A 24,705-nucleotide genomic window follows, 5' to 3' on the forward strand; every position below is an offset into this window, starting at 1 on the left:
ACCCACCCGCTTGCCAGCTCCAGGCTCTATTAAGCACGCAATGACTAGGGACTACCACTATGACCCCGGCCTCCTTGAACTTGGGCGTTGGCTTCCCAGATAACTCTCACTTGTTCATCAGCCATCGCCACCAGGACATTCCTTTTAGAGATAGAGCGTGATCTATCCTACCACCATCCTGTGATCAATTCTTCTACACAGGTACATACCTCATCACTTTGTTCAACTTTGTCCGATTATCGGAGCCGGAATCGCCCGTCGAGTCCGCCTACACATTTGTCAAATCAAACATGGCGTTGACGCTTCAGACAGCCATCAAGGGCGCCGGCAGCTCTACTGCCATCATTATTCCTTCCAAGCCCAGCCCGTTGGCTGTTACATACAACGATCTCATCAAGGAGACTGCCTCGTTCCAGCAGAAGCTTGCTGCCATCGGCATCACCAAGGGGGCCCCAGTCTCCATTGCCACAGTCAACTCGTATGAGTTCATCATCTCATTTCTCGCCGCGTCCTGGCAACGTGGAATCGCCGCTCCGTTGAACCCGGCGTACAAACAGGATGAATTCGAGTTTTACATCGAGGATGTCAAGTCTGCCATTGTTCTGGTTCCCCGCGGTGCTTATCAGAGTAACGCCCCGGCTGTGCAGGCCGCCAAGAAATTCAACGCAGCCATTGCCGAGACGTACTGGGATGCTTCGAAGAAGGAGGTTGCTCTTGATGTGAAGGAGCTGGGACAGCTCCAGGGCAAGCGCAAGGAACAAATTTTGAAGCCCGAGCCAAGCGACGTCGCCCTCGTTCTGCACACCAGGTGATTCAATAGCCCATCTCCGTATCTTCACATGCCCAAAGCTAAAGCTGACCATGATACCAGCGGAACGACCTCCAGGCCCAAGGTAGTGCCCCTGACACACGCGAACCTGACGAGGACCATGAGTAAGTGATCTGGTCAACTTTGAATGAAACGCTGCTGATGAGAATGAAGGCAACATCCAGAAGACATATGAGCTCACTGATAAGGACCGCACCATGCTTGTCATGCCCCTCTTCCATGTTCACGGTCTGCTCTGCGGCCTCTTGGCCCCTTTCCTTTCCGGCGGATCCATGATCGTCCCGACTAAATTCTCTGCTGGCGAGTTCTGGCAGGACTTTGCTGCCCACAAGGCCAACTGGTACACAGCTGTTCCCACCATCCACCAGATCCTCCTGAAGAACCCGACGCCCAACCCCCTCCCTGCGATCCGCTTCATCCGGTCCTGCTCTTCACCTCTTTCCCCTACCGTATTCCACAACCTTGAGAAGACGTACAAGGCCCCTGTCCTCGAGGCGTACGCCATGACAGAGGCTGCCCACCAAATGACCTCCAACCCGCTGCCCCCGGCCAAGCGCAAGCCAGGCACCGTCGGCCTCGGTCAGGGCGTGGAGATCAAGATTCTCGACGACCAGGGCAACGAGCTCGCCCAGGGCACTGAGGGCGAGATCTCCATCAAGGGCGAGAACGTCACGCACGGCTACCTCAACAACGCCGACGCCAACGCCTCTTCCTTCACATCGTCTGGTTTCTTCCGCACAGGTGACCAGGGAAAGCTGGACGAGGACGGCTACGTCATCATCACTGGCCGCATCAAGGAGCTCATCAACAAGGGCGGCGAGAAGATTAGCCCTATCGAGCTCGACAATGTCCTCACGCGCCACCCCGCTGTTTCCGAGGCCGTGAGCTTCGCCATCCCCGACGACATGTACGGCCAGGACATTGGCGTCGCCGTCGTGCTCAAGTCGGGAGAGAAGCTCGAGCAGGATGAGCTGCGCAAGTGGATCGCAGACAAGCTGGCCAAGTTCAAGGTGCCGAAGAAGGTGAGACTTGTGTTCTGTGGGATGCACGGACGACACCATGTTAACGCTGTCTGTAGGTCTATTTCACCGAGACGATGCCCAAGACGGCAACTGGAAAGATTCAGCGCCGTATTGTCGCTGAGATTATGCAGAGGCAGGACATTCCCAAGGCCAAGCTGTAAAAAGGTAAAACCGGCTTCCGGTTGAAGATACTATAGAGGTAGACTAGATGTCCCCAGAACATGTTGTCCTGTATATTCTGCCCTATACAACGCCAAGTGTGGAAATCAGTCTGTGTGGTAGAGGAGAATTGAATAGATATTGATTGCTGTGCTGGGCCCAGGCCACCACACTGGGGCTCCTTCTTGGGCGTTATACCAGGAAAAGTGACCTGCCTCCTTATATATTGGCTTACTGGCTTTCCAAACCTACGTGCAAGCGAACATCTTTTGGCCTTCCTGTCTTAGATCCTCATGACGACCTTCAAGATGTAATGGTACGCTTGCCAGATGACAGTCACGATCAAACATCTCTGTATCAAAGGCGAGCCATCCCCTTGGGGAGTCACCCTTCAAAATTGATCCTTAGGAGCATGTCATTATTGATGGGGCATGGCCGTTCTGCGGGAAACCTGGGGGAGCAGGAGGACGAGGATTGATATTTACAAGTACGGAGTTCATCTTCACAGTCCGTGGTCATTGACATTGAGCAAGCACAGCGAAGCATGGAGTACAAGGACATATTCAAACTTCGATCAAATGGCGCCTCACATGAGGAACTCCTCCTTCAGCCAGTGCTTCAAAACAACCCTCCCCTCACTGAATGATTCCTTCTCCCAGCGAACAATGATGGCAGCATGGCTGTGCCTGTCACGGTGGATCCAGACCGGGTATTTATGCCAGTTAAGACTGTCGAGAGACTCGATCATACTGAACTGATAGGGGGCCAGCGCAAGGGTACGCTGCGAAGGGATGGACATGCGGCGCTCCCGGGCAAGCACCTTTGAGTCTTCCAGATTCATGTCGAGCGTCTCGTCGTCTTCTTCCGTTTCCGATCCGAGGTAGTCTTGGTGCTGCGCGTTGTTGAGCGCTTCGTATGCGTGTTCCACCTCGGTGCGGATCTCGTTGATCCAAAGGGGGAAGCTCCGATAGTCGGTGACCTTGACACCCGCCCGTCCCTCCTCATGGAGGCGGATCCGCTTCGATGAGCGCGCGGTTTGGATGCATGAATTGATGAGGAACCCAATGATACCGATCGGAACGAATATGGTGACAGCCAGCATGAAGGGAACGCTGCGAAGCCAGGAGACGGCAGTGACGGCAACGGACGAGAGGGTTGCGGGGGTTCCCAGGTTCGGTTTGGACGAGAAGGGGTTGTGAGGGTCCAGGACGACGTCTTCGTAATCTTTGACATAATTGATCTGCATGGACGAGAGGTCGCGGTAGGGGTCGGTTTTGGAGATGCAAGTGGTGTAGAAGACGGCGCTTCTGTCGTTGACCATGTTGCTGTACAAGGTGTGTCTCTTGAACTTCTTCAGGCCCGACATGAAGATCGAGTTGGGATCAGCCAAAACCACCAAGAGGGGCCGGCCCGTGTCGCGAAACTTGTCAATGGTAAAAAGCTGGCGTCCGGACATGGAGAGAGTCCTTGCGCCGAGGACGTTCCAGACGTGGTTGTGCCATCCTTTGAGAGGCGTGCGGACACCGAGATGAGGCGAGGCAAACGTGGTGAAGTTCTGTGCGCCGGGCGTCAGTGAGAGGCATCAAGGCTCAACGTCGAACGACGGCCCTTACCATGCACTCGAGCTTGTCTAGCAACCCCTTTGCATAGAGGAGGCCGACGGCATAGCGTGCGACGAGACCACCGAGCGAGTAACCGACGATGCTGATTTTAGTGATGCTGCCTCCTCTCTTCTCGATCAAGCCAAGCTCTTCCTCGATCTCGGCGCACACACGCTCGCCGCCGCGCTCGATGCCATCGTAGGTGAAGCTCCCGCTATTTCTTTTGGCGAGGAGGAGATAGAGCTTGTCAGCAGGATACTGGGACCGCAGGCTCTTCGCAATGTTGGCCATGTGATTGGGGTTTCCCCAAAGCTATAGCAGCCTCGGGTGGTTAGCAGGTGATCCCAGGCGCAACGACGTCCCACAGGTAAGTAGGTAGGTAGGCAGCGTGGGGTGACGTAGGTGATTTCTGAACATACCCCGTGAACCAAGACGCAGAGATGGTCAGCCTCTGCGCTACCGCCGGTATAATCCATGATGCAAGAGTAATCAGAAGAGATCAGGGACCGGTCGATAGAGCGTACGGAAAAGGGCAACAACGTGTGGGACAGGGAGAAGTGGTGAGCTGGAAGGAAGAGGGTGAGCGTCTACAATAAGACGCAACAACCCTCCCCAACAGGCCCGTGGCGAAGCTGGTCGTCCGCCGGAGCTTCGGGGGCGCTTAGAGGCCGCGCCCAGGCTCTCCTGGCGGCCCTGGTGCCTCTGGTGCCCCCAACCTGCCCCAACTCGCCCCAACCCACCCTAACTCCAGGCCTGTGGGCTCCTCTCGTCCAGGCTCTCCAGGGGACGCGTTGCTCCCGGAGGCCACCTCCTAAGTCCGATGCACCTGGATCGGGGGCGCCTGATCAGATGCCAGCAAGGTACCTAATATACCTATGTACCTTACCTAGGGTACCTAAGATACCTAGGTAGGTAGGTAGACAGAGACAACGACCTTGTGATGATTTCCCTATGGCGATGGTGAAATGGTCTTGCTATGCCGTCGCAAGTAGCTCTGGAGAAGCAGCAGCAAAGAGATGGCAGTCGCAAAGCACACGAACAGAGTGTGCTTTATAGGTATGCAGACATGGCCGATACGCTCATGCCCCTGCGAAGGCCCGGGTTCGCGCTCTCCGTATCGCAATCACCATCACACAGCAGCGGGCGCGCGCTCCTGACCACGGTGCTGATAAGGAAGGCGGGATGCAACGGGCCTGGGGCAGCTTTCGAGACCACACCGCCACGAGCATTCAGACATCTTTATCAGATTGGAGATAAAGACTGTGTCTCTGTGGTGAAGGGCCTCCCCTCCCCTCCGAAGCCCGGCCATGATAGGCAAGTCCTTACTGGCTGCCACAGCCACGGCGTATTTTTCCTTTCCTTTGTCGTGACGTCTAGGGATACGAGTTGAGACAGAAGGAGTCGTGGGCTTTTCTCATGTGGATCATGAACAGCGTAAGACAAGATGGGCGATTACGACCCAAGTTGTTGTTGAAGGGATGGCCTTCTCTGCACTCCTCTGCTGCCAGTTGAAGGCTACCTACCAGGTAAGGTAGGCACCCATCCACATCGCCGCTGGACCACTTACCTAATCTCGGCCAGCCGATTGACTTCATGCCATCCCTGTACTCTTTGACCCTGATCCGTCAACCGCCCAACAATGCACCCTCCATTTCAGGTTGGCGACGACACGTACAAGACACCGTTGACGTTTGAGATCTCATCCCATTACTGATGCCAGCGGGCACACCACGCGGATATGGGCTTGTGCACCTCATACTCTGTTTGACGGCTTTTATCCTCCATCTCATGACCAGTGGCTCTCATCATTCATCCATGCTTTCATTGGCTCCTAAACATTGTCCAACTCTCAGCTGCCTAGGTGCCTACATATCTCTAGGTGAGGTACCTACCCAGGTAACCTGCCTTACCCGTATCAGTAGGTACGCCCTCAGCGAGGAAACTTGCCCATTCTGATATCTTCATTCGCACCCTTCTGTAAGTTTTCACTTCATCTCATTCCTCCCTTTTTGGTTTCTTTTCCTGTCTTCTCCATTCGAGCAATTCATCGAATTTGCCCATGAGTCTTTGGTCAGTGGGCGTCTCATCCCTGAAGACACCTCAGTTCAAAGAACCCGTGGCTAGCAATGGGGGCCTTGTACCTCACGTCTACCTCACATCTACCTTGCATGAGCCTGCATTCAATACCGAAATCAAACGGCAGAGCTGACTAAACAGATGCAAAGGATCCTGCTATACTTGCTATCTGCCCTGATCAGCCGGCTTGCTGTCACGACACGACATGGCTTCTTTCCTGAACCTCAAACACCTCCCCTGCCCAGCTGGGGAGACTTGCACGGCCTTCCAATGCATGTTCGGCCATAAAAAAGACAGTCCCAGCTCCGCCCCTCCATCACAGGTCGTGAAGCCAGGCACATCTCGACAGAGACCAGACGACGAGCCTGCATCTCTCCAGGATAGTCCCAGGAAGCGCCAGAGAACCGAGCAAGTCGTCTCGCCTCCACAAACCTTCTCAACCCCTGGACAACCTCTCAAATCTGCTCAGCCCGCCTCGAAAGCCGTCGTCCCAACCCGGAACACAGATGGCAGCCTGTCCACGCAAGCTCGTCCCATCTCACCGCCATCTTCAAAGAGACTAGCCACATCACGACCACCTGTTGCGCAACGCTCCTCGCTGAATCGAAACCCCAACAACACGCCTGCCAAGAGTCGCTCCGCTTCTGCCACCAACACACCATCAGTGACAAGCTCTTCCACCAAAAAGGTCACCGGGTCCGCTGGCACCTCATCATCAAAAGGCGGCGCAACCCACGCAGCCAATGCTTCCTCCACCTCCACATCCGCCGAAGCATCCCCGTCCGCCAAGCCTAGGAAGCCAGAGACGCTCAACCCGCGCCTTCTCAAGAAGTCCCCTGCTACCTACCAAACGAGAGTTCAACTCTTGAAGATGCTTCATCAAGAGTACACTCGACTAAACAAAGAACTCAAGAAAGTCGCAAAAGGAGACGACAGCCAACTCGTCCTCTCTGACCAGCACCTTATCTGGAAAGCACTGGACGAAGAAGAGAAGTGCGCAACGGAGAAGCCAACTATCTACAGCAACGTGGTCAAAAACCGAATTATGCAGTACAAACGAATGGCCGTCAGGGAGTGGACGGAAGAGCGTCGAAATGAGCATCAAAGCCGCAACCCAAAATCACGACCAGACGCAAAGTCATCAGGTACCCCCAAGGTCCTCAGCACGGGACTGAAGCCTGCCCAAGAAGTCCAGATACTCCGCCGTCTTGTGACCTCTATCAAAGGTCTTGACGCTCACGGTTATGTCCCTACCCCTCCTGTAGAGGCAGAGATCGCAAAGGCACGCCAAGGGCTTGAAGCTGCTCAAGGATGGGAAAAATGTGACCGGTGCGACAAACGATTTCAAGTCTTCCCTGGGCGCCGAGACGCAGACGGTGCTCTTACCTCTGGCGGCGTATGCAAACATCACTATGGAAAGACGTACTTCCCCGAACGTCAGCCCGGCGATCGCTCCAAGCAACAGAAAAGATATCGTTGCTGTGGAACACAAGTGGGAGATTCCGTTGGCTGCACCGAGACCCCGCATCACGTCTTCAAGGTAAATGATCCGAAACGACTGGCTGCGGTCATGGACTTTGCCGAAACGCCAGAGAATCCGTCGGTGCCGTCGGATAGAGCCGTCTGCTTTGATTGCGAAATGTGCTACACGGTCAACGGGCTGGAGCTCGTCCGTCTAACGGCTACTGCCTGGCCCAGCGGCGACATCATGTTGGATGTCCTCGTGCAACCTCTAGGCGAAATCCTCGACCTCAACTCCCGATTCTCGGGTGTTTGGCCCGAGGACATGTCACGAGCTCAGCCTTGGACCAGCATGGAGATACCACCCGTCGCCATGAACACCAACACCAAAAATTCGGACGGTTATCAGAAGGCTGCGCTGAGAATCGTTCCATCACCAAACGCCGCACGCGACCTTCTCTTCTCTCTACTCGCCCCTAATACACCCCTCATCGGGCATGGCTTGGAAAACGATCTAAACTCTGTCCGCATCATCCACCCGACACTCGTCGACACTGTCCTACTGAACCCGCACAAGCACGGCCTACCTTATCGACATGGCCTCAAAATGCTCATGGAAACGCTGCTGAACCGCAAAATCCAGATGGAGACAGGAGGCAAGATCCAGGGACACGACTCGGCGGAGGATGCTCGAGCTGCCGGAGAACTGGCTCTGCTCAAGGTCATGGAAGAGTGGCAGAACATGCGATTCAAAGGCTGGACTTTGGAGAAGATTACAGGTGACATGGTTCCACCGAAGGATGCTTCGAACAGTGGCGCCAACGGTGGAATTGACGACACCAAGTTGACTGTGGAGTTCCTAGAGACTGCACATTGATTTCAACGTCAATGTCGCCCCGAGGATCACTTCGGTAGTAGCGATGCTGGTCGTCCTGGCTAGCCACTTTGACATGATCGCGGAACCCGCGAGCTATTCGGTAGTTCATGCCACATCTGGGCAATAAACAACTGACAATGCGCACGTCGACCCCATCCTCGCTTGTATAATAGGAGTGACATGCGCAATGTATCGTATGACATCTTGGCCCAACGTCTTTCATTCTTGGTAGTTGTGTTTCATGCGCTTAGCAAAAACAGCCAACAGGCAGATCATGGGAAGAGAGGACCCTGACTGCTTCTTCATAACCAGCACATATTGGAAAGGGGATATACGTAGAATTACACTCATTTAAGTGGCGTCCAGCCGCGGCCACCTTTTGGCCTGAATACTATTACAAATATCATCCACCAAGCTGATTACCGGCCAACGTTCAGAAGCATCTGGCTGCCGCCAGACTTGCCACCACCAGGCAGGTACACGACGTTGGGGTTGGAAGACAGTGTGGACGCGATCTCCCTGCTCGCCTCAATCTTACGGATCTGGATGAGGCCGTCGCCAGACTTGGAAATGGCCTTGGCGATGGCGTCGGCACTCTCGGCCTCGCCTTCGGCACGGATGACGTTGGCCTGGCGCTCCTGCTCTGCCTTCTCGACGATGAAACGCGCACGCTCGGCATCCTGCTGGGCGATCTGCTTCTGCTCGACGGCCTTGGTGAACTCCTTGCCGAAGGTCATGTGGGTGATGGATACGTCTTCGAGAGCAATGTTGAATTCGGCGGCGCGGCGGGTGAGGTCGGAGCGGATGCGCTGGGAGACGGCCTCGCGCTGGGTGATGAGCTCGGCGGCGTCAAATTGGGCGACGATGGACTTCAGGACTTCGTTGCCGATGGAGGGGAGGACACGCTCATCATAGTCGGCGCCGAGATTCTGGAGAAACGCAAACCAGTGATTAGACCTCTAATTTTCTGAATGAACAAGCCGGGACTAAGAGGGCACATACTTGGTAGATCTTGGGCAACGCCTTTACTTCTGGCCTGTGCAACACCCTCAACGTCAGGCTGACCATCTGCAAGTCCTTGCTGCCCGTCATGGTGGCGATGCTCCTGGGCTTGGTGCGCACGTCGAAAACGATGCTCTTCTGCAGCCAGGGGATGAGGAAGTGAGTGCCCTCGTTGATGACCTCATCCTTCACACCCTGCACTCTGTCGAAGATGACTGCCCTGGAACCGCCACGGACATCGTAGATGGCGGTTGAGAGGAGGCTGGCACCCAAGAAGGCCGGCACTGCCGCCTTGGAGATGAAGTTGAGAGCTGCGGCCATTGTGGAAGGAATTGCGGCACCGGCGCGATGGATAGAGCGAGACTGTGGTCGGCGGGGTCGGTGCGATGAAGACAGGAGAAGGAGCTGGTGATCGGCTGTCGGAAGGTTTGAAGCTGCACTGCTCAAAAGCTCCAGTTGCACGCACACGTTCGAACCTGAGGCGGAGCTTACGAAGGTGCTTCAGCGCCGACCCGTCATGGAAATTCTCGCCCGGAGGTGACACAAACCGGGGCCATTGTAGCAAAGGGGGCGCTAAACCGTTTCGGGTGCACTTCGGCAAGAACCTCGACAGGATTTCGAACCTCACCCGATTGATCCTCTTCGACACTCCAAGCACCTTCGATCCCCGACACAGACCTCGTGCGTCACTCCCCCGATTCGACAACATGAGACCTTCCCAGATCCTGCTCGGCGGCGGCGGCGTCCCCAAGGGCAAATTCAACCAGTAAGACGATTTACGCTGGGCGCAATTGGCCCGGGCGCGGTGCGGCTTTTCGTCCAGGGCGAACAGTTGTGACTGACGATTGCCCGGGTCTTTTGTTTGCCAATTGTTCTCTCGAGTTTCAATGCTAATTGACCTCGCAGCTACCTCGGCGATTGGGGAAACATCGGTTAGTACCGCCTTCCCCCCCCCCCGACGCAACGACGCAACGGCACAACATCATACGACGGACATTGGGTTTCGAAGCTCGTCAGAAACACGCGGGACAGCAGACTTCGATGACGATGGAGAGCCTACCGCTCAGCTCCACACGCAACGAGCCAGGAGTTGAGTGGTAATATTCAAGATAAACACCTTTCTAACAAACAAACAAACAGGTGGCGAGAAGCAGCGTGGCATCATCACATTCGGTGTCTCTGCCAACCGCCAGAACCCCTTCGCCGGCGCCGGCCACGATGCCGTGTTCAACACCTTCCGCCGTTTCCGCGGCTCCGTCCTCTACGTCGTCCCTCCTCTGGTTGTCGCCTACTACGCCATGGACTGGGCCATTCACCGGTGCGTTCGCCAGACACGCTCTGCGCGTGGAGCGCTGCGAGATGGGTTTACTAACTTGTAATAGCAACGAGTACCTGAACTCCAAGGCCGGTCTGGCCGAGTTCGCTGACGAGGAGGAATAAATTTGGAGCGACCAGAGGATGAATGATTAGACGGCGAGACCCTTGTGTCAAAACACTTGTACATCAGCTGAGCGACGGGGGGAGGGAGTAGAGCTATTCCAATTGAGTGACGCATACAGACGATAGGATCTTGCTACTTTCGCTGCGTGGTGGATGCAACGCTGACATATTTGTCAATGGCTGCTGATGTGAATTGCTTCATAAGGTAACATAAATCCTCGACTCCTTGCGCATCCGCCTCAATGCGCGGTGGTTTCCTACGGATTGACGAAAGAGCTCCATCTGCAGGCAGAGAACTCCATTATCTGTCAAATCGCTATCTGTATAAACATCACTGCTTCATGACGCAAATCTGCCAAAACGTAAGGCAGCCAACTTCGCTCATTAGCAACCCGAAGCCTCTCATTGGTGAGATGGTACTGGGTCCTTCGTCAAACCGCGTTCAGAGCGGCACACCCACTCGAGATGAGTTGTGCACAGGAATCAACAACTGGCAGCAGCTTTTCGGCGTTAGTAGAAGGGACGACTGGCAAATATGATTGAAATCGCTGCTCCGAGGGCCAGAAACCGACGCATGGCATCTCACTCAGGTTTTCATTAAAGTCACGTGAAGTCGTCCGACTCACCGACAATTCCCCGCCGACTTTCCTCACCGAGAATTTCGGCCCGGATATACTTCCACCCAGCGCCGACTCCAATTGGCGGGCACACGAGCTCCCCGCAAAAAAATCCGAAGGGAAAAATTTCGAGCTTCCTTTGGTACTTGCTGCACCCAGCGACGATACCACGAAACGACTTGAGCGCCCACCCTCGAAGATCCGTCCCGCCAAAATCGCCCAGCACCCGCACCCGCACCCAGGAACCAATTTGTCGTTAGAAAACCCCTGACAGTCGCAGCAATGGCGTCCGAGCGTCCTGACAAGAAGGAGAAGAAGGAGAAGAAGCGCTCCGACGCCGACGGTGTGGCCAAGGTCAAGAAGGACAAGAAGGACAAGAAGGAGAAGAAGGAGAAGCTCGAGCGCGCCCTGGACGAGCACATACAGGCCGATGCCGCCGCCGCTGCCGCGGCGCCCGTCGTCGAGACTGACGGCGCCGTCAAGAAGGTCGGCCCCATCATCCCCGGCGCCACGGTGCCCTTCGCCGTGCCGCTGGCCGACGACAAGGCCATGAAGAAGATCATGAAGACGATCCGCAAGTGTGAGTAGCTAAACATCCATTGGATCAAACGTCCGGCGCGAAGCCGGCGACTCTTGGCCCGACCACCCATACGTTCAACTGCTGATCTGTTTTCTCCCCCGCAGCCGCCAAGAACAACACCCTCAAGCGCGGCGTCAAGGAGGTCGTCAAGACGCTCCGCAAGTCCCCGGCCGCCGCTCCCGGCCGCACCTCTTTCCCCGGTGTTCTCATCATCGCCGCCGACATCTCGCCCATGGACGTCATCGCCCACCTTCCCGTGCTCTGCGAGGACCACAACGTGCCCTACATCTTCGTGCCCTCCCGCGCCGAGCTCGGCGCCGCCGCCAAGACGAAGCGTCCGACTTCCGTTGTCATGGTCATGGAGACGGCGTCCGCTGCCGGCGCCAAGAAGGCGGAGAAGAAGGAGAAGGACGACGAGGACGACGGCGAGGACTTTAAGGAGTCGTACGACGCGCTCGTCAAGCTCGTGCAGAAGGAGACGGCGAGGCAGGCTTTCTGGGCATGAGGTATTTCGCCGACGGATGTCTGAGACAGGCTGTTGGAAACCGGAGAGGAGAGTAAAGACAGAGAAACCTGGCCGCTGACGGGTACTGCCGCCCGTGAGCCGGCGTGCGTCGATAGATGCGGGCGAGAGGAAGTGTTCAGGACTGCCAGGCAGCTCTGTGGGTATGGTGGTGTATTATACCTCCTGGCCATGTCGCGCGACAGGGACATAACGGATGGGACCGGCGTTTGGTGTCGAGTATTGCTTCGTACTCAAAATATGACGACTATTTGTTCACACTGATAACTCATTCATGTGATGTGATGCTTTTCAAGCTGCCTGAATAGCACTGGCAAGACTGTTGTGATCCATGTATGCTCGAAGCGCTCTTGCGCACGCTACGCGAATGCCAATTACATCCAATGGTTTACAAGGGGGAGACACATGGCAATCGACAAGAAGCAGGCTTCCATTGGTTAGAGGCAAGTTCTCAATTCATTATCTCTAAACTCCTGAACCTTCCAAGTCCCAGACTATAAGCACATAGGGTGCAGGCTGCTGACTTATATCGTCTGCTGGCCATGCTTCCCTGTTGGTATTCCGACTAAAGGAACGACCCAAAATTATCCCTTACTCGAAAGGGTTGGTGCGGGTGCCCCACCAGGTCAGGAAGACGGACAGGCCGACCGTCTCAAAGACCTTGGCAAGGACGCTCACGCCGACGGTGTCAAGAGCATGCTTCTCGATGAAGACCTCGGAGATGTACTGAGCAGGGTGTTAGGGGGATTTCAAAGTAAAATGGAGCAAGGGCAGACATACACCAGGGGCGGCAGTGGCGGCGAAGATCAGGGCACCGAGGTAAGAAGCGCCCTTGTAAGACAGAGTACCAGTGGCGTTGATGAGAGCACCGACACCGTAGGCCTGGAGGGCAGAACCGACGAGGGAGGTGCCCCAGGCGACGGCGGCGGAGGAAGCCTCCTTGGACTTGGCGAACTCCTCCTTGGAGTGGGCAGCCTTCGCGCGCTGGTAGGTCTGGCCGAAGAGGGGGCTGAGGACTGAACGATCTCATGTGAGCAGGCGTGATCACGGAGTGGACGGCGGTGCGGGGTACAGCCTGGAGAAACTTACTGGCAAGCTCAGCGGTGTGGTTGAAGATGGTGCCGAGGGCAATGGCCGAAGGCTTGACGGGGGGGAGGTCTGACGAAGATACATTAGAATGACTGTTGTCCCGGGGAGGTCGTGTGATGCGGACGGATGCCACCATCATCCACATGTGATGATGCTGGAACACCTCGAGGCAGCGACGAAATCATCGACAAGTGCATCGGCAGCCAATGTGCCAAGCAGGGCCGTCCATCCTCGGAGAATCAGGACTTACAGTGCAGAGACATGTTGGCTGGTGTTTTAGGGTATCTTGGATTGGTAGTGAGGATCGTTTGTTGTTCGTTATGACGGTGTGACAGGAAGGAGAAAGCTGGCTGACGAGGGGACGCGGCACGCTTTTATGGGAGAAGGTGAGGAATGGGGTGGCAGCTGGAAAGCTTTCCCCGTCCGTCGTCCTCAGGCTGTCACACATGCACAACAGGGCAGGAGCTCTTGCTGGCTACCTACCTACTCGGCCTGCTCCCTTGCCCCTCAAGCCCGTGACCTGGGCTCCAAAACATGAATGACATGGGTGACCTCGGGAACCCCTCTTGGAAGGTAGTGTACATGGCTGAGGCAGGCGCTACGGGCAACAGATCGTGTACCGCAGCCGGGATCGGTCAATCCAGCAGCGCTGCTAATGACCACCCGCCGCTGGCTAGGGGACAGCTTTGGGGAAAGGGGGGCGCGGCTGGTTTGCGCATTGCTGGGAACAAGCTGCTCGCACCCGCCCCAGACCAGCCAGTGTCGTCACCTGTGCAATGATGTCACCATAGCCGATTTCAGAAGCCCACCTCACTTTCACGTCTCCCCCCAGCTCACTCACTCACTTCCCTGCCCAGCCCTCCGCTTGCGCCAGGTCTGGATTGGCTCAAGCTGGATGAACATGGTGTGCCCCACACGCCCCACGAATCCGTCATTGGCCCACGCCCCAGCTCCCGCAATGATGTTCTGGCCCGCCCCAAACCGCTCATTGCCAGGGCACTCAGCAGGGGCCTTGTCTGTTCCATCGAGCCGATCCTCGATTGCCCATCGGAGCTTATACTCCTGCCCTCACCTCTCATTTCAGGCCCCAGTACCTGATATGCCTACCAGGTTCACCTCACAGCAAGTGGCGTCGTGATCTGACCCGGGACGCCAGGAGGAGAGGATGCTTGATGAAAGCTCATTTCCTTGCTTGTGGCTGTGCATCGTCAAGATGCATATCCAGAAACTCCCATCTCCTGCCGTCTTTCTGTTTCGAGACGAAAAGTGAATCCACATCGCATTCCGATGCCACTTTTCCCTGCTGGCTTCGGCGCTCGTTAATAGAACAGCATGATGGTACCATCGCGTCATCGCATCACAATTGCACGCTAATCTTTCTTCTCCCTCAGTGGTCCTCCTTGCACCTTGCCCGGCCGTCTGCCTCCCCACACACACCCTTGCTCGTTCTGCTGCACCCGGAGCACCTTAGCCCAGGAACGTCGGATGCCCCGTCGTGCTTCACGAGGTTGTCCGTGAAACAGGTTGAGCAAAGGCCAGCATAATCCCCTGAGCCCCCGCCCCTCGTCGATGCAGCCTTTCCAGGTCCAGGAGGATCATACGTGACACACAATCACGTGTCGTTCAGCTGCATTATGGACAAACTGGAATAACAATTGCACAAAACCCGCTCTCAGAACCAGCTTATCGACGTTGCCGTCGTTCCCTGAATGCTGGTTTCTTTGCGCCCACCCGCTCAGAAACTCCGTTTCACTCCCGGAAACCTACAACACCGCTGTTGGTATACATACACACATTCAATCGCCTTCAGACGTAGTTGAAGCCGCTGAAGTTTCTCACGCTCCACCTGCCCCTTTGTCTTTGCCATTACAACGACTATGCCATGTGCTGACCGTCCTCGCCTCCCCTCAACGCCAGCAGCGCCCGCACATCCGACACGTACTGCAGACCCTCAAGAAGCGGCACCAGATGCAAAAGGTCGTTGTCCGTCGGGTCGTTAATCCAGCCTTGGATGGGTATCGCATTGTCTACGAGGCAGAGAAGAATAGGTCAGCAAGAAGAAGAAGAAGAAAAAAGCCCAAAGACACCCAACAGATCGTACCTTGATGGAACATGTAACTCAGCGGGCTGTTGTCCAAGATCATAACCCTGCTGAGGTCGGGCTCGACAGAGCTCAGGTCCTTGATGAACGCACCTTGCCGGAACGTGCAGTGCTGGCGATAGTAACGAGCCGAGAAGAATTTCCTCTCCGACTCGAGCCAATCTATGACAGGGTCGGCGTATTCCTGCACGGAGGCCGTGAAGACTACAAGATTGTACCACTTGCAGATCTGGATGCCCAACGTCAGCATGTACTGGGCTGTGTGTCTAGCGAGTGAGCCTTACCCTGCGCAAGAAGTCATCGCAATAGGGCCGCTTGTTGACCCAGTAGAGAATGGGGTGTTGCGGCCCCAGCGACGTCTGCCCTCCGGCGCCGACATAGGTCTGGTTTAGACGGACTTCGACCATGTGCCCAGTACTCATGCGGCCTCCCTTAGACATGCTGTGTATCAATGTTTCGTCAAGATCCAGGATCAGTGTCTTCTGGTACTTCCGATCGGTTTGTTCGAGGTTGAGGTATGATGGTTGGCGGCGGGGAATAAGGGGGCGAGGTGGTGCTGGTGTTCTCGGGTACTTCGTCAAAGCGCCAGCAGGTGATGTCGGCGACTTGAGCTGGGCAGAAATGTCGGCCACGGCGTTGCCGTCACTGCGTTTGGCCTGTGAGCTGGCAGATTGGGTCTTTCGGTGTTTTCGGAGTCCTTCCTCGCTGTGTAGCTTGATACGTATAGACCTTCGTGACGGGGCGATTTCTTCTGTGTCTTGTAGAGTCTTGGAGCGGGTATGTCGTTGTACGGAGTTGCGATGCTGGTTCCTGTGGTCAGGATCCGATTCGGACTCGGACGAGAGGCCAGACGATGATGAGCCGGAAGACCTTACAGGCCGAGACAATGTGCCGTACGCTTGACTCGAAGTAGAGAGGTGCAGGCCATTCTTCTCGTCATAGAAACCAGATTCGTGCGCAAACTTATCATTGCGCGTCCCAAAGAGCTTTCTCAGCTGAGAGAGCGGCGCAAATGCGCCCGAGGTATCATACAGACAGGCGATGAGGTAGACGCCAGGAGCGGCCAGGGTAGAGAAGAACCATCGGATCGAATTGATGAACGTGGTTGCGATGGAACGCGGCAGAGAATGCCACGTCGCTGACCGCACTCCCGCCTCCTTCGACTCATTCATTAGGGGCGTGTATTCACTCGGCGCATCGATGCTGACGGACGCTTCGTCGACCTTCTCGGATTTGACAGTCGTTGAAACATGGTCTTCGAGAGCGTCATCCCTTCGCTTCCGGTCCGGGTCGCCATCGCACGAGTCATCATTGGGCTCTACCGCCATGCCTATGGAGCCGAAAGAGTTGGATCGCGAGGGGCCTGGGCTTGGTGGCGGCGACACCCGCGAGGTGATTATGTTCAAGGAGTTCATCTTTGGTAATAAATGTAGTCCATAAGGCATGGATAGGCGAAACCGACAAAGGATGCAGCAGATTTCGAAGGCTGAGCACCAGGGGGGCCTAACGTATTGATACAGGTCGCGAAGGGAGATGCTGCCGGAAACGCGCAATAGAAAAGTATGGATGTAAGGTCGGTAGAGTCCAAATTAGGTGCCAAAAAAACGAGTGGACGGCGACCTGCGTGTTTTGCGTATACGAGGTTCGAAGTCGGCCGGAGGGGGGTTGACCAGTCTCTGAGACGCTTCAAGTGTTTCCCCAGAGAAAGTACCGATCACCTCGTCGCCATGAACGATAATTAAGTGGAAGGGCTTCTCCTCGGCGATGCGCTCTTTTCGGTAGGATGGCGGGGATGACGAGGGAGTCTGACGTCTATCAAAGGGATGGTCGCTGATGCAGGTCGGAATTCAATGCAACGTTCAGTCGGAAGGGGAGGGCACCTCAAACAGTTCGGATTCGGCTGCGAACGATGGTCGCGTTTGGCGCAAGGGGGTGGGGGGGACCCAATGTCGTGAATTTGTCGAATTGCAACGGCCCAAGGGAGCTCTGCGCGAGCAACGAAGTTGAAGGTCGAGAATTGTGCCACGGCAAGCAGACGGAGGGTGAATGAGTGAATAGACAGGCTGCCTAGGCTGTCAGAAAGCGAAGCTCAACAGTCTGTCGCACCTGGCCTGAGTGGGAGTCCGTGTCTGTGTCGGGTTAGAAGGGACTGGGCTGATCCTTCCACATTCAGTTGGGGCGACGGGAACGAGGTTCACGTGTTCTGGCTGGTCATCCTCTAGGGCGAGCTGCCGATGCCAAGCGACTACGTAATTACACCTACGCCGAGGTCCTAACTGGGGCTACATTCTGTATGCCGTGAAGCTTGAGGAGGTCCGTTTGGGGGGGCCCTTCTCTTAAGGACTAGTCCGTTACTATTACGGACGGGCAAATCAGCATCGGCTTTGCCTAATCCAATATGTGTAGGTATGTAACAAATGATCAAGAGCGATCAGAAGGAGACTGTTGATGGATGGTAGGTAGTCATGTACCCAAGTTGAAGGTCCTAGGCCAATGCCCAAACCCCCTTGCTAGCCTTGACAGCAAGCAGCAGCTCGATCTTTCGATGCAAAGCCGTCTTCAATGCTTGGTTTCGATGTGGAGGTGTCGCGATCTCAGAGCAAAACCGTAAATGCACGTGATTCAAGACTCCAAGTTTACCCACGGCTAACTCATTATGGTTAGTTCATACTGTGAAATTCCCCATCCCACCATGCCCAAGCAAGGCACATTGTCTACGTACCTCCACACAGAGTGGGATGGCGCTGATCGTAGCTTTGACTCAGAACCACAAACCCTTCAAGATCAGCCCTCGACGACGAGTATCCAAAGTTCTAGTTCGTCTGCTCAGCCTGTTTCGAGCCCCCGCCATACAAGACGGTAGTAACTAAGACTTTTCTCACGGCAAGCTGATTTGGTACATCTTGTTCCTGGAAGAACCCCGCGCAATCCGACTGCCCACGGACACGGCGCACGAAGACACCCCGCGACAACACCCACTCCGAAATCAAGCGATCACAGCACCCTGCGCCCAGATTCAATACCACCATGTCGTCCGTGAAGCCGAGCCTCTCGGAGCTCGAGAGATATCTCAAGTCTTTGAAGGGAAAGTCGCTTGAGGCTTCAATTGACAGTCTTATTTCGTGAGTTTGCCCGTGGGTATGCGCACTGGCCAGTTCGCCAACTAAACGCCCATTTAGCCTCCTCAAGCGACGACAGATTTCCGGCGCCGAGCCATGCGCTGTTGCCACCGCACACATCCTCCTCCAGGTAGTCGCCAAGACAAGATTTCAGGATGTTGACCAGATGCTTGAGAAGGTCCAGCAGGTCGGATGTCGGCTTGTGGCGGCGCAACCTAAGGAGCTCGTTGTCGGCAATATCGTTAGGAGAGTGCTGGGCTTGATTCGTGATGAGGCTGCCGAAGACCGAAATGACGGAGGCGATGAGACACCAAGCGATGTACAGATGACACCTACTGCGGCCGTCGCCGACGCATCCAAGCTCGAACATCACTGGCCCCCGTCCACGTACACGAAGCAGGATGCCGGCGCGGACTATATATCCAGCGGGCCCCGACCAGTTCGGCCAGGTGCCTTGACGTCTGCCAGCTCCTTCTCGGTGCCCAAGACCCTACTCAGCTTGCTCGAGGCCGCCCCTACGGTGGATGTGCACAGCACCGCGTCGGGATCGCCTTACATCGGCGCGGGTTCTCCCTACCTTGGTGGCTCGGGTGTGTCCACTCCTATGCGCGGACAACAGACCAGAGTGAACGCTATCAGGGCAGAAATCATTGATGGCATCGATGAGATCAAAGACGAGATTAGCCAGGTCGATGACCAGATCGCTTCGGCTGCTGAGGTGCAGATCCACCCCATGGACTACGTGCTCGTTCACCAGCCCTCTGCCACTGTGCAAAAGTTTATCCTCCGTGCGGCTGCCAAGAGGAGATTCACGGTGCTGATTGCGACTGAGGCGCCCCGTGCATCGTCTGACGAGCCGCCGTATGCCCATTTTAGGAAGAAGCTGTCGGCAGTCGGTGTCTCGTCTATCAACGTGATGAACGCCGGCCTCATGGCACACATGCCACGCATCAACAAGGTCGTGCTCGGCGCTCGGTCGGTGCTCGCCAATGGCGGCGTCGTGACCGATGCAGGCGCCGGAATCATCGCAAGGGCAGCCAAGGAGCGGGGAACATCAGTCATTGTTCTCAGTGGCGTCTATAAATTGAGTCCAGAGAGCTCGGTTGACGAGGAGAATCTGAATGAATGGGGCAGCTCAATGAGCCACGTGAGCTTCGCCGACGGGCCACTTGTGAACGGCGTCGATGTACGAAGCGCCGCCACGGAACTGGTGCCGGCAGAGCTTGTCGACACATACATCACCAACCTGTAAGTGGACTCGTGTTAACAGGATGAGCGGCAGACCGGACTGACACATTGACAGGGGCGCGCACTCTCGCAATCACCTCTCAACCATCATCGCGGACCACTACAAGCAGGAGGATGTGGACTTCCAGCTGTGGGACGAGCTGGAGAGGTAAAATCAAGAGCTCAGGGAGCATGATGTTGTGGCAGCTGTCGTGGTCAGCTCACAAAGTACTGCATACATGGCGATGACAGAGATGGCTGCCTGTGCCAGGACATTCTATAGCTGGGTTTCATGAGAGTAGCTACACCTCAGATGTGCTTGTAGCTCAATTCGGGAGTCTGAAAGCCAGCAGGCTTTCTAATGAGGAGAGAGTAGCGGTTTCTGAGCGACAGGGCTGAGCAATCATGGCAGATCGGGGAAAGGGCCGTGGTTGTTCTAGGAGGAGGGGCTGGCCGCGTAAGCAGATGCAGTGACGCGGTCGGCGGGATGGGGCCACTTGAGGGGGGCCTCACCCTCCGGCCCTATCGTCGTCCCTCGGCACAAGAGTGGCTCGAGTCTGCCTTGCGCCCAGAGGGTCATCACGACATAGTCACTGGGTCGCCCTGAAATCAGGGCTGAATTGTTGGGCAGAGTACCTAGGAAGGGTACGGTAGCCGAAGGAGGTAACCCAGCACTCGGCAGTTTGCAGTCTGCAGTCTGCGCACTTATCATAAGGCTGGATGACTGCCATCATGTAGCATATCAAAGCCTATGAATGAAACCGGTACGTGAAAGGCGGGCTGGCAACCTAGTCGGTTTATTTCGCATCGCCAAGTGCTTGGATTGGGACAAGTTCAGGCCAAACGCATCTTGGACGCCAGCTCAGGCAGCGTGCGCCTTACAGCAGCCTCCCTCTGAACAGCCATTGAGCTGATTTAATCCACTGAAAGGCGAGGCAGTGGAGGTAAGCAAGCAGGCTCGACCCGTCTCCCAGCACAGACTCTCTCGCCCGCATTCACCTATTTGGCCAACAAGCTACAAACAACCCTGCCAAAACACCACCACCACCAAGGTCACCTATATCGCCGTTAATCAACAAATACCTTGGAATCACTTATCATTGCGCGCCTACTCATCTTCGTCGACGACATTGCATCCCCATGGAACCCGTATCTGGTTTTGCTGTTTCCAGGATTTCGTCTGCCGCCACACACCTGGAGGTTTCTCAGAACCTATTCTCCTCTATCTGTCTGCTGAAGGTCTGATACAACGGGCACGTCAGCCAGTCCGACATACTACCATGGATATTCCCGACCCGCCGCCGCCCCCATACTCCGAGACGGATATCTACTCTAGTGGTCATTCCAATCAGGCTATTGATGGCATCGATGCTCGGTATTGTGACCCGTCCAGCCGGCCCCCCGGCCGCCCAGACTCTTCAGCCTCGTCATCTCAACTTCAGCCTGCTGCCGCCCTTTCACCCAGTAACCAGAGTGAGGTGGATCTCACTCCGTCCGCAAGTGACCGCCGTAACAACTCAGTCAGCGAGTCATCCTTTCCGGTCTCCTCGCTCTCATCAGCGGCAGCACACGATTACTTCGAAACTCGTCCACTACCTAGGGGCTTCTTTCAGGATCATCACGTTACTCAGACGATTTCTCTCATATCGACCTCTCGTCCAGATGATTTTCCCTACAGACAGGAATGGGCTAAGCGCGATGTGAGTTCGTCAGACTGGCAGACCTTCCTGAACTTTCTACTGCCCAATCACGCCACTGCACGTAACGAAGCCGTCATTGATCGCAAACTGCTCGCCGAGACAGACAGCACCACGGGTTCTGCCTCCAGCGGCCGGGCTCATCCCTCAGTGCACCTCAACCAGCTTCGTCGGGCTTCAGCCGCTGACGTAGCAGTGGGATCGCCTGCCCTTGGTGTGAAGCGTGAAGCAGAGGCCGTCACAGCAGAATGGAATGCGTACTTTTTCCAACCCCGAGCCATGTGGGTGCGACTGGCCTTCGAGCCGCCTCGCCTGCAACATCAAGCCGAATACAGTCCTCATATGCCTGGCGCATGGGATTCCTCATTTGATCATCACCGCCCCCATCACCTAGGCCGGCCTATGCCTCCTTCTCTGCCACCGAACCAGCCTCTATTTTTCCATCCCTACTGGCCCCCCCAACCACAGCAGCAGTTACAGCCGGCGCGAGTTTCACCGAGTGGTTTTAACTTTGCTGGTATCAAACTCAACGACGAAGGCTTCTCCATTGGCAACAGGTTCGTCGTGGATCGCAACGGCGTTCGCGTCGGTGGACTGGTTGCCGATACCAATGGGGTCAGCTACCGAGACAGCGTCATCGCTGGGCCAGGCATGTTCAGTGGAGGATTCAACCATGGCTACCCGGGAACCGTATATCACAACACCCATCCGAACGTACAACATGGCCCGCAGGTTAATACTTGTTACTCGAGGCCGGTGCAGGCACCAGGATTGCCTCCTGGGCCAGGCTCACTTCCTGGGTCATTCCCAATAGATGATCAGAAACCACACATGAATCACTATCCACTTGTTCGCATCCCTCCCCTGAGCCTGCCCGTACAGCAGCATCAGCGCAGAGAATCTGGGTCCTCGACCGGCTCAGGGTCACCAGCAAGCTCCGACTCATCGCTCAGTTCTCTGCCGGATCATGACGACCTCAGTGTCTCGCAATTTCCCGTCTTCCATAGAACGCTGCACGCATGGTTGATAAAGCCCGAAGAACACATTACGAAGCAGAATGTTCAACGTCTCAAAGCTGAATTGGCCGAAGCCAAGCGGACACGCTCAGAGTACCCATCTCAGAATGTCGACAGCAAGGTCATGCGTGCCGAGATTAAAAGTCTATCGCAAGCATTCCGCGCGCTGAAGAGGGCACAGCGAGGTATACGGAGAGGGCGCAGACGGGAAAGGAGGGCGAGGGAAAAGGCTGAGCGAAAGGAGTGGCGGGGGCAGAGGCACGGGAGTGGTGTTGCCTCTGGGGCAGGAGGGAATCCGTGGGGCCTACCGGGGCCGGCACCTCTGACCGTTCCGCCGCGGGTGCTGCCACTGGGGCCGGGTCCGATGACGTGTCCACCGGGCGGTTTTCCTCCTGGTGCGTGGAACGCTGGGCCTGACTCTGCACTGCCGTCTGCTCTACCTCTGAGCCATGCGCCTGGAATACCTGGTGCTCACAGTGGTGCCAATTCTAGGGATGCTCATCCAGGGGTGCCCCAAGCCAGAGGCTGGCCTAGAGTTGCCGACCAGGGGCAGCGTGGACCTGGCAGTCAAGGTTGTCAGGCAACAGACGTTCTACACCAGACATCGCAGGTTAAGTTCCGCCAACTAGATGAGCTTGAGAAGAGGCTTGCTCGCCGATGTGCACAACTCGACGAAGCTAGAGATGGACAGTTCAAGAGAAAGGAAGACGTTGAGAACGAGGCCGTCTCCAAGGCCGCTGGAACACAAGAAGAGACAGATTCGGTGAGCGCAGGGAAGCAGGTGCGAAGGAACTTCGAGAGTGACCGACTCGAGGAAGAGGTAAGTTCACTGACGTGGGACGTGGAGCGATTAAGAATGGAGGCAGACGAAGCATTTGCGAGGGAATTGGAGGAACAGGAACGAAGAGAGACGGAAGCTGGCAGGTAGGAGCGCTCTTCTCATGATCAATAAAGATAGACCGTCGAGTCTGTAAAGCGTCATTGTTCTAAGTGCTCTTTTGAAACCACTCTACAGTACCTAGATATACCGCTTCGCTGGCAGCTGCACTGGGGAAGGCTGTCCAGTCGGAAGAGCCCCTCTACCTGCCTCTGACCGCCAGAGTATCAGTTTATCTGGCTTGCCGCTGGCCACGGTTCATCATCATACCCTATCCGTCACACTCCCTCGCCCCCGCCTGGGGCTTAAGGACGGTGCCAAACTGCCGTCTTTCCTTTTATGTTTCCTATTCCTTTTCTATCGTGGTTTCGGTACATCACGTCGTTTTGTTCCTTCTCCTGACTGTCAGGCATTCTTGCATAAAGCAGGTAAGCCCTGACTGCCCACCGCCACTGTTGCTTCACTTGGATTCATTCTTCTCCACGAGCTCGCCGACACCCAGCGCCTTGCCGACCTTGACCTTGCGCTTGGGCTCGCCATCGGGCTTCGACTTCTTGCTAGGATCGGAGCCGACATCGCCCACGGCCTCGCCCTCGTCCTGGTCCTCGCCCTGGGGCTCGCGCTCGGCGTCGCGCTCCTCGTTGACGCGGTCACGAATGTCGGAGAGGTCGAGGCGCATGCAGTAGGCGTCCTCGCCGTCGGCGTAGTATTTGGCCTCGGTCTTGTCGGAGGTGAAGCCGAGTGTGTCGCGGTAGAGGCGGATGGCGGCTTGGTTGCTGACGCGGACGTGGAGGGAGACGTACTGGGCACCAAAGGTCTCGACCATGGCGAGCTGGGACTGGCGCATGATCTTCTCGGCGATGCCGAGGCGGCGGTGGGTGCGCATGACGGAGAGGGAGGTGATGTGGCCGTGGGGGATGCCGTCGGCGGGCTCCTCCTCCATCTTGGCCAGCACGTAGCCGACAATCTTGGGGTAGTCGTAGGGCGTCTTGGCCGGGCGCGACACGTCGACGGCGACGAAGCTGAGCTGGGGCCAGGACAGGGCGTGGTAGAGGTAGTACTTGAGAAAGTAGTTCTCGGGGAGGTTCTCGAGGTTGGCGTGCTGGATCAGCGGGAGGTCGGAGGACTTGAGGAGGCGGATGTCCATGGTTGCGGTTGTGGATGGTGGCCGTCGTTTGTCGTAGAGCTGGGGCAGGATGAGTGGAGTGAGCGAACAGCAGGGAGAAAGGACAGACGTCGTTGTCGAAGCTTTGGGACAGCTAGCTGGCAGACTGGTGTTGAGACTTTTCGATGTCCGTCTCGCGGTGTTGCGCCCCAGTGCAAAGGCACTATTACTGTCTGGCACTTGGCGATTGAGGTGGGGATCTACACAGGGTCCGCAACTGTGTTGCA

The 24,705-nt window shown here is 56.0% G+C and overlaps 10 protein-coding genes across 10 annotated transcripts; 5 read left to right on the plus strand and 5 right to left on the minus strand.

Annotated features, from left to right (window-relative positions):
* Positions 1 to 290: 290 nt before the first annotated feature.
* Positions 291 to 2,012, plus strand: D7B24_005179 (uncharacterized protein; the record flags this gene model as incomplete). The annotated part of the gene is made up of 4 exons (XM_028639338.1): positions 291 to 808; positions 872 to 933; positions 983 to 1,851; positions 1,908 to 2,012. The coding sequence occupies 4 exons, from the start codon at positions 291 to 293 to the stop codon at positions 2,010 to 2,012; spliced, it is 1,554 nt and encodes a 517-aa protein (XP_028496380.1).
* A 584-nt stretch (positions 2,013 to 2,596) lies between these two features.
* D7B24_005180 (uncharacterized protein) lies at positions 2,597 to 4,087 on the minus strand (the record flags this gene model as incomplete). The annotated part of the gene is made up of 3 exons (XM_028639339.1): positions 2,597 to 3,565; positions 3,624 to 3,923; positions 4,031 to 4,087. 3 exons carry the CDS (start codon positions 4,085 to 4,087, stop codon positions 2,597 to 2,599), a joined length of 1,326 nt encoding a protein of 441 aa, XP_028496381.1.
* A 1,874-nt stretch (positions 4,088 to 5,961) lies between these two features.
* REX3 (RNA exonuclease 3) lies at positions 5,962 to 8,025 on the plus strand (the record flags this gene model as incomplete). The annotated part of the gene is made up of 1 exon (XM_028639340.1): positions 5,962 to 8,025. The coding sequence occupies one exon, from the start codon at positions 5,962 to 5,964 to the stop codon at positions 8,023 to 8,025; it is 2,064 nt and encodes a 687-aa protein (XP_028496382.1).
* A 419-nt stretch (positions 8,026 to 8,444) lies between these two features.
* Positions 8,445 to 9,348, minus strand: PHB1 (prohibitin-1; the record flags this gene model as incomplete). Its single annotated transcript, XM_028639341.1, has 2 exons — positions 8,445 to 8,954; positions 9,028 to 9,348. 2 exons carry the CDS (start codon positions 9,346 to 9,348, stop codon positions 8,445 to 8,447), a joined length of 831 nt encoding a protein of 276 aa, XP_028496383.1.
* A 386-nt stretch (positions 9,349 to 9,734) lies between these two features.
* Positions 9,735 to 10,467, plus strand: QCR8 (ubiquinol--cytochrome-c reductase subunit 8; the record flags this gene model as incomplete). The annotated part of the gene is made up of 4 exons (XM_028639342.1): positions 9,735 to 9,793; positions 9,934 to 9,959; positions 10,168 to 10,345; positions 10,410 to 10,467. The coding sequence occupies 4 exons, from the start codon at positions 9,735 to 9,737 to the stop codon at positions 10,465 to 10,467; spliced, it is 321 nt and encodes a 106-aa protein (XP_028496384.1).
* An 899-nt stretch (positions 10,468 to 11,366) lies between these two features.
* Positions 11,367 to 12,169, plus strand: NHP2 (snoRNA-binding protein; the record flags this gene model as incomplete). Its single annotated transcript, XM_028639343.1, has 2 exons — positions 11,367 to 11,664; positions 11,769 to 12,169. 2 exons carry the CDS (start codon positions 11,367 to 11,369, stop codon positions 12,167 to 12,169), a joined length of 699 nt encoding a protein of 232 aa, XP_028496385.1.
* Positions 12,170 to 12,778: 609 nt separating this feature from the next.
* Positions 12,779 to 13,421, minus strand: D7B24_005185 (uncharacterized protein; the record flags this gene model as incomplete). The annotated part of the gene is made up of 3 exons (XM_028639344.1): positions 12,779 to 12,913; positions 12,968 to 13,203; positions 13,277 to 13,421. 3 exons carry the CDS (start codon positions 13,419 to 13,421, stop codon positions 12,779 to 12,781), a joined length of 516 nt encoding a protein of 171 aa, XP_028496386.1.
* Positions 13,422 to 15,151: 1,730 nt separating this feature from the next.
* On the minus strand, positions 15,152 to 16,792 carry NEM1 (Nuclear envelope morphology protein 1; the record flags this gene model as incomplete). The annotated part of the gene is made up of 3 exons (XM_028639345.1): positions 15,152 to 15,303; positions 15,378 to 15,606; positions 15,662 to 16,792. 3 exons carry the CDS (start codon positions 16,790 to 16,792, stop codon positions 15,152 to 15,154), a joined length of 1,512 nt encoding a protein of 503 aa, XP_028496387.1.
* Positions 16,793 to 18,404: 1,612 nt separating this feature from the next.
* On the plus strand, positions 18,405 to 19,896 carry GCD7 (GCD complex subunit gcd7; the record flags this gene model as incomplete). The annotated part of the gene is made up of 3 exons (XM_028639346.1): positions 18,405 to 18,499; positions 18,557 to 19,744; positions 19,800 to 19,896. 3 exons carry the CDS (start codon positions 18,405 to 18,407, stop codon positions 19,894 to 19,896), a joined length of 1,380 nt encoding a protein of 459 aa, XP_028496388.1.
* Positions 19,897 to 23,773: 3,877 nt separating this feature from the next.
* ARD1 (N-terminal acetyltransferase A complex catalytic subunit ard1) lies at positions 23,774 to 24,460 on the minus strand (the record flags this gene model as incomplete). The annotated part of the gene is made up of 1 exon (XM_028639347.1): positions 23,774 to 24,460. One exon carries the CDS (start codon positions 24,458 to 24,460, stop codon positions 23,774 to 23,776), a length of 687 nt encoding a protein of 228 aa, XP_028496389.1.
* Positions 24,461 to 24,705: the final 245 nt, after the last annotated feature.

The sequence above is a fragment of the Verticillium nonalfalfae genome, assembly GCF_003724135.2.
Source record: "Verticillium nonalfalfae strain VnAa140/NRRL 66861 chromosome Unknown scaffold_30, whole genome shotgun sequence".
Taxonomy (NCBI): Eukaryota; Fungi; Ascomycota; class Sordariomycetes; order Glomerellales; family Plectosphaerellaceae; genus Verticillium; species Verticillium nonalfalfae.